We start from the raw sequence: 12,452 nt of genomic DNA on the forward strand, positions 1-12,452 counted from the left end.
TCTTTGTGACAGGACTGCTCCTAGACCCTGGTCAGAAGCATCGGTTTGCAGCACGAATGGTTGAGAGTAGTCTGGACTTACTAAGACAGGACTGGAGGTCAGTGCATGTTTGAGGTCTGAAAAGGCACGCCATAGCAGTGGCGTAGGGTGTTTTAGGGCAAAATCGGTTCTGGCTGTTTTCTTTAGAAGGTCCGTAAGGGGGGCGGCTCTCTGGGAAAAATTGGGAACAGACCTTCGGTAGTAACCTAAAAGGCCCAAGAATGCTCGGAGGTCTTTTCTGGTCTGGGGAAACGGAAGGGATTGGATGGCTTCTATTTTGTTTTTCTGTGGTCGTATCATGCCCTCGCCCAGGAGATATCCGAGATATTTCACTATCTGGGCTGCTAGGGTGGTTTTGGCGGGGTTGATGGTGAACCCAAAGGACCCCAGGGAGGTAATAACATGATACAGGTGTTCTAGGTGTTGCGCCCAACTATCGCTGTAGATGATGATGATGTCGTCAAGGTAGGCCCCGACATACAGAGCGTGGGGCCTCAGGATGTGGTTCATGGCTCTCTGGAAGGTGGCGGGTGCGCCATGAAGACCAAAGGGTAAAACAGTGAATTGATACAACCCCTCAGAGGTGGAGAAGGCTGTTTTTATTTTATCCTGTTCTCTGAGGGGTATTTGCCAATATCCTTTGCAAAGATCAAGCGTGGATATATACTTGGCCTTCCCTATCCGTTCGACCATTTCGTCGACTCGAGGCAAGGGATACGTGTCGAAGTTGGAAATTTTATTGACCTCGCGAAAGTCGATACAGATTCTGACCGACCCGTCGGGTTTGGGTACAAGGACTATAGGGGAATTCCAGTTGCTGATAGAGGGCTCAATGATCCCCATTTTTAACATCTGTTCGGTTTCTTGCTGTATGACCGCTCTGCGGGCTTCAGGGACTCGATAGGGTCTTAACCGAACCACCTTCCCTGGTTCAGTCTGTATGGAATGTTCTATGATAGAGGTACGTCCAGGAGAGGAGGAAAACACCTGACACACTGGAAATAGAACATCCCGCAGTTCCACCGTTTGTGTTTCGGTCAGCTCGGTGTCTAAACAGGGATCGAAGGGGAGAGTGGAGTGAACCCTGGACCCTGACAGGACTGGGCGGGGTCCTTCCCATTTCTTGAGGTGGTTTAAGTGATATATCTGGATAGTACCCCGGTTGGGATCCAGTTCCAACTCATAGGTGACAGAGGTCACTTGTCGGAGGATGGTATAGGGGCCCTGCCATTGGCCTACTAATTTCTGATCAGACAATGGCATCATCAAGAGGACCAGGTCTCCAACGTCAAAGGCACGGATTTTGGTGCTCTTGTCGTACTGCCTCTTTTGGGTATTTTGTGCACTCTCCATGTTTTGGCGGACTATATCCCTAATTACTGACAGGTGGGTTTTCAGGTTTTCAACGTATTCGGGAAGGGGACAAGTACGGTCGGGCTCTGCCTCCCATGTTTCTTGAGCCATATCCAGAAGGGTACGGGGAGGCCGACCATACAACAGCTCGTAGGGGGAATAGCCTGTACTACTCTGGGGTTTGCATCGGATGGCGAATAGGGCCAATGGCAGCATCTCCTCCCACCTTCTGGCTTCTAGGCCCAATTGCTTCTTTAGTGTCTGTTTTAACGTGGCGTTGTACCGCTCCACTAATCCGTCGGTTTGTGGATGGTACGCGGAGGTTCTAATTTGTTTTATCCCGAGTTGGGAACAGACCTGTTTCATGAGGGCCGAAACGAAAGGAGTGCCCTGATCGGTCAGGATCTCCCTGGGGAACCCCACTCTGGAGAATACAGCGATGAGGGCATTGGCAATGTTTTGAGCAGGTGGTTGGCGTAGGGGTATGGCTTCAGGGAAGCGGGTGGCATAGTCCACAAGAACCAAGGCATAACGACACCCACTTCGGAAAGGCAGGAGGGGTCCTATGATGTCCATCCCGACCCGGCTAAAAGGGATATCAATGACGGGAAGGGGTTGCAAAGGTACCCTAGGGTTCGACAATATGTTTTGATCTGTTGGTGTACGCCTGGCCAGTAAAACTTCTCTAAGACGGTTTGGCTTGTTTTTTCATCGCCCAAATGGCCTCCCAAGAGGCGGCTGTGGGCAAGTAATAGGACTTTATCTCGGAAGGGCCCAGGGATCAATAGTTGTGGGTTTTGTTGGGCCCCGCCTTTCCTATATAACAGCCCGTTTCTCTTGAAGAAATAGGGACCTACTTGTAAGGGGTCCTCGTGGTCCAGGGCCCTTCCCCACGCTTCTTGTAGAAGGGGATCTTCTAGTTGTGACGCCCTGAATTCCCTGTCCGTCTGCCAGGGATGCTCGTCGGGTATCGCAGGGTATGCACCGATGTGTTCCTTCTTCTCCTTTCTCTTCTGGATTCTGGATTTGCGGGGTTTGGGAGCTGTAGCCAGGGGAGATAGTCCCTGAGGAAAAGGGGCTTCGTTCCACCACTGGGTCAGCGAGTCCGTTGTGTCTCGTAGGAGTTTTGGTAGACCGGAGTAATCGCTCCCCAGAATGACCTGTTCAGGAAGGGCCGGCACGAGACCCACTGTGAGGGTGGTTCCCGGATCCATGGGATGCTGCACTCGTACTCGTGTAGTCGGGTACTTCTTGGTGTCCTTCTTTGGCCTGTCGCAGTTTCACTCTGTACGTTTCATCGTCAATACCCAGGCGCTCCAGGATACACTTTTTTATATCATCTTAGGGAGTGTTGCCTTGGATGTTGGCCTGTTGGTACGCGGCCTGCAGGTCGCCGGTCAGCAGAGGACCGAGATATTGGCCCCAGCGGTCAACGGGCCACGAGTCGGCCTGGCTAGTCTTTCAAAGTTAGTAAAGTAGTCCGGGTCGTCCCCCGGCACGTACTTCTGCAATACCACTGAAGGGAGGGAGGCCATCGGTCTCTGGTGTCCCAGGCCATCGGTCAGTTTCCCCATGGCTTGCTCGTGTGCGTCGCCCTGACCCTTGAGGACGTCATGTAACTGTCCTCTATCGTCCTCAGTGGTTTTAAGAAACCTTTCCATTATCTTGCCCAGCTGCTCCTGAGATTCGGCCATCCTCTACCACGGCCTCCATGCCTCCAGCTGATCCCACTTCTGACACCAGCTGTGAACGTGGGGTGACGGCGGGCTGGAAAAGCAGGCAAGGAGGCCAGATGTAGTGGGCAATATCGGTTCTTCTATTGCAACACAAAGTAGGTTTTCAGGGAAAATAGGGAAACAAAAGCGTGGCTCCAAGGTAAGGCGTCTTGATCCTCTTGAGGTGGGGTTGGGTCTTGGGTCCTCGGGAAGTCAGGTTGTCCGGAGATTTGGGAAGGTCCTCGGAGGTCAGGAAGAGAAAAGAAATAAGGAGCCGTTAGTCCTGCTAGGCTTGCTATAATCACAACCGTTACCAACACCCGGGTTCTAGTGAGGGGCTCGGAAGAAGACCAGGAGGGAAGGGAATTGGGGAGGAGGCTTTAGGGAAAAAGGAAGAATGGTGTCCGGTGAAAGGCGTGAAGGAAATGGACTAGTACTTAGTGCTTTACAGGGCGCCGGGTGCTTTACAGGATTTTACAGTGCTATCAGGTCCGTGCCTAAAAGAGAGGGACTAAATATATACAGAGCACCTGTTAGAACCGGCTATTTCTGGTAGGCTAAGGCTGATGCCAAAGCCAGGCAGAAACCACCAGTCTAGTCAGGGCAAGGAAGTCACACGCCAAGATAACCCCTGCTCACCCTCTAGGTAGCTTGGCACGAGCAGTGTAGGCTAAACTCGGAGGCGATGTGTAAAGCATTTGCGCCAGCGCACAACAGCAACAACATATTAGGTACACCACAAAAGAGACTCCACACAAGGTTATATTAAAATAACTTTTGTATTGTCAAAATATATCAGATGGAAATCACACATGTACATTGTGCCAACTGGCACGGCAATATTCACAAGGGATTATTTACAAGACAGGGCCACATGGGCCACTGTCAGAATCAACACTTTGCAGATATAGAAATACTTGTCAGAAATTAGAATAAAAGTATATAAAATCACTAACACAAAGTAACAGTTATAGATCACATCCAGTAACTACTGGGAACAGGTAAGTATCACCTACGCAACCCTAAACCCTTAGGAGACTGTCACGCAAGGGACCAGGACCTCACTAGGACCACCTGTACTAAAAAGAACAACCCCCTAAGTATCACTCAGCATTTAGGGGTCTAAGCAAGAACACATTACCCACGATGTATGAAACACCTTCAGAGGAGTAGTAAAGGAAAACCACCTAAGTATCACACAGCGTTTAGGGGTCTAAGAAAGAACACATTACCCATGATGCATAAATATACATTCAGAGGAGTAGTAAAGAAAAACACATAATGCATAAACCTACACATTCAGCGGTGTTAAGAATAAAGCACATGATGCAATACAAATACATTCAGAGGTACCATAATAATACAGTAGCGCAAAAGTCACATGATGTCTAAAAACATTCAGAGGTGCAGGAATAAGACATGATGCCAGAAATCCCATTCAGAGGTGCAAATAACCATACAATTGCGCAAGACCTACATAAGCCACTACCTGTGGCAGTCCCTAGGCCAACTGGCCTTGTTGGGGCTAGAACGCCCTGAGTCTCAATGTCAGGGGCCTAAACGTAGCAGATGCCCACTACTTGCTGGGCACCTGGGAACACTCACAAGGGCCTAAATGCTGCAGCTGGCACTAAGTGCTGCGCAGCTGTGACTGGCCGGGCACCTCTGTGCCATCTCTATCCCTCTCAGGGATTCACTCTCCCTCTTGCGCCTAAACGGTGCAGCTGCCCACTAATTGCTGGGAAGCTGGAGAATCAAAACTGCGCCGGGGCACTCACTGGCCCTAGAACAAAACTGCGCAAAAGGTTGGAGCCACACAGGCTCTGGCATAACACATGCCCCAGTCATTGGAGCCTCGCCGGGCTCTTAATCACAACTGCGGGCGGGGAGCCTCTCTGGAGCCAAACAGGCTCTTAAACAAAATACGGCCCCTCTGAGCTTCTCTGGGCTCACACACGTTGGGGCGACCCACTGCCAGCTGGGGCCGCCCTTGAAGCCCTCGTGGCTTTGCACTGGCAACAGGTGCGAGCTCGCGCCACTGGGGGGGGGGGGCGGACACCGACAACATGTCCCGGCGCCCCTCCTCTCTTCTGCCCCACTCTGCCCGGTCCTCAGCCCAGACTCACCGGGACTCCGATGCGGAACGCCAGCCTTCACTCTCTCTCCGGGGCTCCCTCGGCACACGGAAGCCCCAGCAGCAGGCGACGCTCTCTCCTCTCTTCCTCTGGGCAGCGCGGGGCTCCTCTTCCACCACGGGGCCCCGCCTGCACGCTCAGCTGCTCTCCGCCGCTCTCCTCCTCTCGGCGGCGGGCCTCTCCGGTCTCCCCCTCCTCACGGGGGACCGGAAGGAAAACATCCTGGCTTCCCTCTCTCGCTGCAGGGCTCCCTCGGCACACGGGAGCCCTGTTAGCCGGCCGCCATCTCCCACGCCTTCCTTTCTTCTTCCCGCCGACTGCGGGGGCGGGACTTCTGTCCGGCCGCGACAGGATTGGCCGGCCGGTCAATCACTTCCGGGTCGCCGCGGGCAGCGCGGCAGCCCGATCCAGACAGGCAGGCGGGCGGCGATCACGGGGATGAAATCGAGGTGGGCTCTCGATCAAAGTGAATGATAAAGCGAGGTGGGCTCTCGTGAATTAAATAAATACGGGCCAGACACCTCAGCGCGTCCAGCGCTATCAACGAGCATAAAGCGCTCCTAAGCGCTAGAACAAAGGCAGAGCGCTCCCAGGTGCTCAGGGGGAAGCACAGCGCCTCCAGGCACTAGAAATACAGCTCCAGCGCTCTCCCCAGGAAAATGCAGCCTCTCCATGCTGCAACGGTCCCAGAGCCTCCCAGGGGGCAAAGCCAAGTCCCCCCATCAGCCCAGGCAGGGCAGAGGGGTCCCCCAGGAGTCCAGTTATCCAGGCATCCAGGGGCTGGGCAGCGCCCACCCCTGGTAGATTCAAGTCAGCCTCAAGAGCAAGAACAAGAACATTTTGGAAGGGGACACAGCCCCTTCTTATACACAGAAAAGGCTTTGAAGTCTTTTGAAGTCTTTGTGTAAGCGAGCCCTGAGCTCTGGGTGTTTCTGGTTTCTCTCTCCTGTCAGCCTCAGGTCAGAGGTGACAGTGGGCCATCAGGAGGGAGAGCCAGCATGGTGGGCTGACAGGCACAGCCCGGCACCACCAGAGCTCTTTCCTCCCATCCCTGACAGCAGATGGGGGCCTTTCATCTACAACTGACTCAGACCCCCTCCTCCGGGGCCCTGCAGACCCCGTCCTACTCAAAACAGACAGTCCATCCACCAGCAGGCCCAGGCTCATCAGCCAATCACGTGCCAGCAGACTCACTACACAAATATGCCAACTTCTAAAAGTGGCGCTTCTGGACTAGACACAGCCATGCCGCATATACCATTATGCAGCATTCATTCTCACGAGTACACACATATCAAACTCGACCCTGCACTCCCCACGCATCAGGAATCTACCATGGGCATACATATTCCCCATTCATTCCTATGGTCACTCACCACACATACACAGAGAGCACACACACTTTACACTGTACCACATTGAAAAAGTGCGCAGAGGCCTAAAAATCACCAACCCAGGTTCCAAAAACAGGCTGGGAAAAAGCAAAAAAGTCTCGGGGTGAACCTGCCCAAAGGACCGGGTCCAACAGCACCTAATCTGCTTACTATGTACAGAGCACCTAATGTGCTACAAAAAGGGGGAGGTTTGTTGGTACTCACACGCTCTGCTGCAACTCTCCAATGAGTTGCGGCCGCTTTTCAGCCACCTCCTGGGGACTCCACCAGTCTTCCGTCCACACGTCTGCTTCTTCGTTCGCCTGCTCCTCCTCCGCTGTGGTCCGAGTCTCCTGCCACGAGATCGCTGCTTCGACGGCGTCTCTCTCTCTGCTTCCGTCTTTTCCCTGTTCCGGTGCTGTAGGCGAGGCGGTATTTCCGGGGTCAGTGCTTCCGGTACGTGACCTCCTCCAATTGGTTCCTGCAAGAAAGAGAGGGGCGGGGTTCTTGTTGTCAGGGTTGCTTCCAAGGACGCCTTGGGATACGTTTCTGAGAAGGGAAGTTGTCCGAGGGGAGGAAGTCCAGGCGGGGTGAGTAGCGGGGTCGCATCACAAGGACCTACTTCGAATATCAGGGCGTTAGCACGGGAAAGGGTAGTGATCCAGTTGACTAGATCTTGAGATACTGTGCCCCACTGGTGGTGAGGTTTTGTACCTCCCTTACTAGATCATTTACTGCTATTTTACTTACTTGCTAATGTTGGTCCTCCGATGGACCTTTTTATTCCTCACTGAGGGGAGGGAGAGTTAACATTTCTTGTCCAATCAGTTATTTAACAATGCAACCAATTTTCGCTACACAACGAGGACCAGGAATCGGTAGCCAAAGTCAAGCATGTTTATTACAAGTTGGCGATCAGGTTTAAGTAAATTAATCTCAAAATCAGACTGTATAGACACAGCATAGCAACAACCTTCTAAAGAAGTTCATGCTAACAAGAACCAAACAAATGAGCAGCTCTGTAGTCGCAATACAGAACAGCAACATTAAAATCTGATGTTCGGAATGGAATCTAGCTTGGTTTTTCTTAGCCATTTAGCAATGTAATCTTCTTGATAGAAACTAAGGCACATGACTGCTCATAGTACAGATCTAAAAAAAACAATAGGTATTAGGCAAAAGGGTACAAGGAGTATTAGCAATAGTATTGCAGAAGCGCGGTCAGAGGTCTTCAAGGTGTCAAAGTATCAATCTAAACCACACTTAGGGAAATGTAACTGCACAAAGGGAAATGTCTCTGAAAGTCCATTTAAGGGGCCATGGGATTTGGGTTTTTTGGAGAAATAAGTAAAGAGGTTCTGGTCGTAGTCCAAAGGAAGGCTCTACAAAGAACCTGCAGAACAAGTTTGGCATGGGGTCTGGAAAAAAGTCCAAAGTCATCTGCCCCAGAAGGTTCTGGGGTCTGTTGATTCTACCATACCCTCGACCAGGGTAGCGATAAGGTATATTTGCCATTGGCAACACCCCTTTGGTTGCATCACCAATAATAATCCATTGCACTTGTTGAAAAAGTCTTTATAATTGCACTTTTTACACTGTTGTCAACATCAAGAAATGTTCCCAAACCCGTCATGAGAACATCAATTCAGTCCCACACTCATGACGGAGCACAACAGTCCAGTGGTAGTCCACAGAGTTCTTGTGTGCTTGCCAGTTGCCAGTCAGTCCCAGGCAATGTAACTAATATTATTACAAGAAAGTAGCATTTCTAACACTAGCAAGTGTGAGAATTCCTGCAAAGAAAGCAAGTCAGCAGAAATACAAGAGTACAGTTGGTTCTCAGGGGACAAAGATTCAGGCCCTTTGAGTGAAACCCCTCTAAATTAAGACCTTAAATCTATAATGCACAAATTCCTATAGGTGTCTATTTTAGAGCATATATGAGTATAAGGTTCTTTAGCAGGGATGGCTCCTCCATAATGGCGGAGGAGCGCCGCCCCACTCGTCGGAGTCAGTCACAGAAAAATAAAATGATAATGAAACAATATCCTTTTATTTTTCTGTGACTGGCTCTGACTTGGGCCAGGCCACGACAGGCAGGTGGTTTGCACTTAGAAGAGCGCATGTATGTTGGGTAGACTGTCTTAGGCCTGCCAAACATACAAATGCACTTTTCTTTCTCCAACCAAGCTGTGTTCACAGCTGGTTTGGAGAAAAGCTGCAGGCTACACAGCAGTGTCTGAGTGGAAGAACAGACCTTTCACACCAATCTTGGTGCTGCTCTCACAGCAGGAGAGCAGCGTCCGGGTTGGCTGAGCAACCTCTGCCTTCCCAGAGACTGCTGGGAGAGCTCCAATGCAGCTGTCTGCTTTAGAAGCTGCGGCGAAAGGTAAACCCACCCGCCCGTCCTCCGCCCCCCCCCCTTTCCCCCACCTTGATGTTGTGGCAGACACCACTGTTCTTTAGTACTTTTAGCTCATTCAGCATTAATTAATTAATACACATTTGAATGGTGGGCGCTCCATTGAAGACAATGGAGTGCTCTGGGCCTTGTAGAAGCCCAGAGCATCAACATTCGCTTCACAGCTGTTGCTGTGACCAAAGGTCATGGAGTACGAGGGAATTTCTAAGCCCCTTGGGCTCAGTTGTGCCTCTATTTTACAAATCTGAATATTCTGCCCTTTAAGGGGCGGAATGTTCTAATAGCCTTAGAGCCCTCCGTAGCAGGCTCTACCGGCCATTAAAGGCTCGCTCCCTTGTTGAAGGCCTTCGGCTCGGGCTTTAACACTGGAGCGGGCCTTTAAGGGCCGGTAGAGCATGCTACAGTGAGCTCTAAGGCTACATTAGGTAATGTTGGTGCACAAGGCTAGCTATTACTACATATTACATTTATAAAAGTCTATGGGCCAGATGTAGGTAGGCATTTACCGGTCGGTAACGGCCGAATTCGGCCGTTACCGACCGGTAAATGCAATTTGAGATGTAGGGCCCTGTATTTTACAGACTCGGTAAATTTACCGATAGGTAAATTTACCGATTATGTAAAATACCGAGTCGGTATTTTTAAGGAATAGGGAAAATTGATATGTAGGTGGGACTCTTCTGAGTCCCACAAGCATTAAAAAATCGTTACTTTACCATCAAATACTATTTGATGGTAAAATACCGATTCTGGTGTGCATGCACATGTGTGCATGCACACCTATGCCATATGACAGGCAGACCTGCCCTTAGGGCAGGTATGCCTGCCACATGGCACCCGAGCCTCTTTTGGGGGTGCCAGAGGGTGTCAAAGTGACACCCCCTGCACCCTTGTGTCAATCGGTATTTACCGATGCGGTAAATACCGACCGGTAAATGCCCAATCATTCCTATGGGCTTCAAAGCCCATAGGAATGCATGGGCATTTACCGGTCGGTATTTACCGCATCGGTAAATACCGATTGTTTCCGAATCGGTAAATGCACATCTGCATTTACCTACATCTCGGTACTTTTATTTTACCACTTCTTAAATACCGAGTCGGTATGATGCGGTATTTAAGAGGTGGTAAAATAAAATTTACCTACATCTGGCCCTTAATGTGTAACTTTAATGCATACATTGATAAAACATTGTTGTTCAACCTATTTCAACATCAGGATAATTTAAAGCGAAGAACAACATTTCCAGGAGTTACACGGACATAATTGCAAATGTATAAATCGGGTGTAAAACTTTAGATATAATGGAAAGAGAATGGTATGAGGTACACTACACATTGCAAATGTTTCAGGCAAGACATCTAATTATAAATTATTTTAGCTGTAACAAAGCATATACATTAAATTATTACATGGCAGATACTATGTTAATCCACATTAGAGAATTGTTTCTCTAACACGTTTCATTAAGATCATCTTTAGTGCAGGCAGTTCTAAGTTAAACATCAAATGAAATTTTTTGACATCAGTAAACATTTCTATGTGAGAACTTATGATTTCTATAGTAAAAAAATGTTCTGCATCCACAGTGTCAGGTGTCACTTGTGCAAGTATCACAAAGGAACGTGTAACTTATGTGCAAAGTAGACCTTCATTTGTGTGTTAGGTATCGGTCATATTTAGGTTTTAGTGACGTTTAAAGAGCGAGCAACTTTACGCTGCACCAGTAGTTTACGTTCAATTAACCTCGTGGAGCTGATATCTGAGACAATAAAACAAGTTATAGCACTTAGAATGGACATAGAAACTCTATTGCAGTAAAAAGATTAAATGCGGAAACTAGTAAGTTCTCCAGTGTATATAGCCTTGCTGTACTTGCCGGCTGAATTTTGTTTTATGATATTCTGTGTTACATTCAATACAGAAAAGGACGTTTGACGAGCGTACGTCGCCATCTAGTGCCTCTGCCAGGTACAGCTGATGTAATTGTTAGTGAATTATGTATGGTCGAGAATTTTAAAATAGGTGATCAACAGGTTCTTCTTTCGCTCAGTTGTTAATAGAAGGCAAGGCCAGGCAAGTAGCTGTGGACATGTCAGAATGTGCCTCACGTATGACGAACTCCACTATTTCCAAGTCTTATGGAGCAGCAGTGTCCTCCCAGGACGTATTTTGAGGTTTTTATTGATGAATTCGACACCACAGCATTTGGTAACACCAGCTTAAAAATATACATAGAAAATAAAATGACCCTCTTCCCTTCAGGACTCCAACACATGCCCTGATTTCCACGAGTTTCTTTGTTGCTTTTGCTGCAGCCGCCGTTAGCCTTTCACCTCTCACCATCTCCTGATTTTCAGGTTCCTACTACTTGACCACCACCTACGGGGCCCTGGAGCACATCAAGCACTACGACAAGGTGACGGTGACCCGGCAGCTGAGCGTGGAGGTGCAGAACTCCATCCACCGCTGGGAGAAGCGCCGAACACTCAGCAAGGCGCGCGTGTCGCGGACGTCTGTGCAGGTGGGTGACGCCAGCAGCATACAGCGGCCATCTTGGCACTATATTTATACTATAAGAACTTCCAAAGGAGGAAGCGACATACGTAAACGACAATATGTGTGGGGAAAAAGAAATTGGTAAATAGCCATAAACACATAACTTGGTTTTCTCAGTGGTACTGGGATAGTACAGGGCTGAGTGCACCTCAGGGCTTGCTGGAGTGAGTGGCATGTGAGTATTTCCCATCAGCCAAATTACAAATCTCAGTATGCATAATATGTACTGAGAATGCATACTGGTAGAAATAGGAGGTGCTTCTGGAAGTACATCAGCTCGTAGTGCATCATTTATTATTTAGGCCTCTTGGTGAGGAGTTAAGCAAGAAAACTAATGCGAGGCATTCATATTCAGACTGTATTTATTCTTTGTATTGAGGTAGTTGAGTTCCGCATTTATACCGTAAATTGTAAATCTAAAAAAGCATTATAATTAATAACAAATAGGACCGGATTCCCTGCTCGCACCCATCGTGGGATAAACAAACATTTTTTAAGTTGTCCTAAGTCCGCTCCCACTCTGTGTCTCTTTGTAATGAAGGTACTTTCATTTTTTGGAACAGTAGGACACATTTGTTTTGTGGGATTTACAGCACATATAATGAAGGTTGTTTTTTGGCTGGTTGTTCTTTTAATTGATCTGTGTATTCTGAATCCACTGCCTCGGATTTGAATCACTTCCTGTAGCTGATACACTAAACATCCACCCTGGTCCATTTGTACATTTCACCTGTGATTTAAAAGGGGATTTCTAATACAAAGGAGCTTTAAACGCGTGTGGTGATCGGTTTGTTTGGCCAGCAGGTGCTAGCCTCTTCCAGTTTTTTTTGCTGTAACATAGTTTTAAGCGTATTG

The 12,452-nt window shown here is 48.8% G+C and overlaps 1 protein-coding gene across 2 annotated transcripts in view; it reads left to right on the top strand.

Annotated features, from left to right (window-relative positions):
- The window catches only part of RIN3 (Ras and Rab interactor 3), a 506,654-nt gene that overhangs the window by 450,346 nt on the left and 43,856 nt on the right, over positions 1 to 12,452 (top strand). For both annotated transcript variants that reach the window (XM_078660076.1, XM_078660075.1), the window contains exon 9: positions 11,399 to 11,562. In XM_078660076.1, the coding sequence (XP_078516202.1) occupies positions 11,399 to 11,562 (164 nt within the window). The remainder of the gene's footprint in view (positions 1 to 11,398; positions 11,563 to 12,452) is intronic.

This window comes from Lissotriton helveticus, chromosome 9, assembly GCF_964261635.1.
Source record: "Lissotriton helveticus chromosome 9, aLisHel1.1, whole genome shotgun sequence".
NCBI lineage: Eukaryota > Metazoa > Chordata > Amphibia > Caudata > Salamandridae > Lissotriton > Lissotriton helveticus.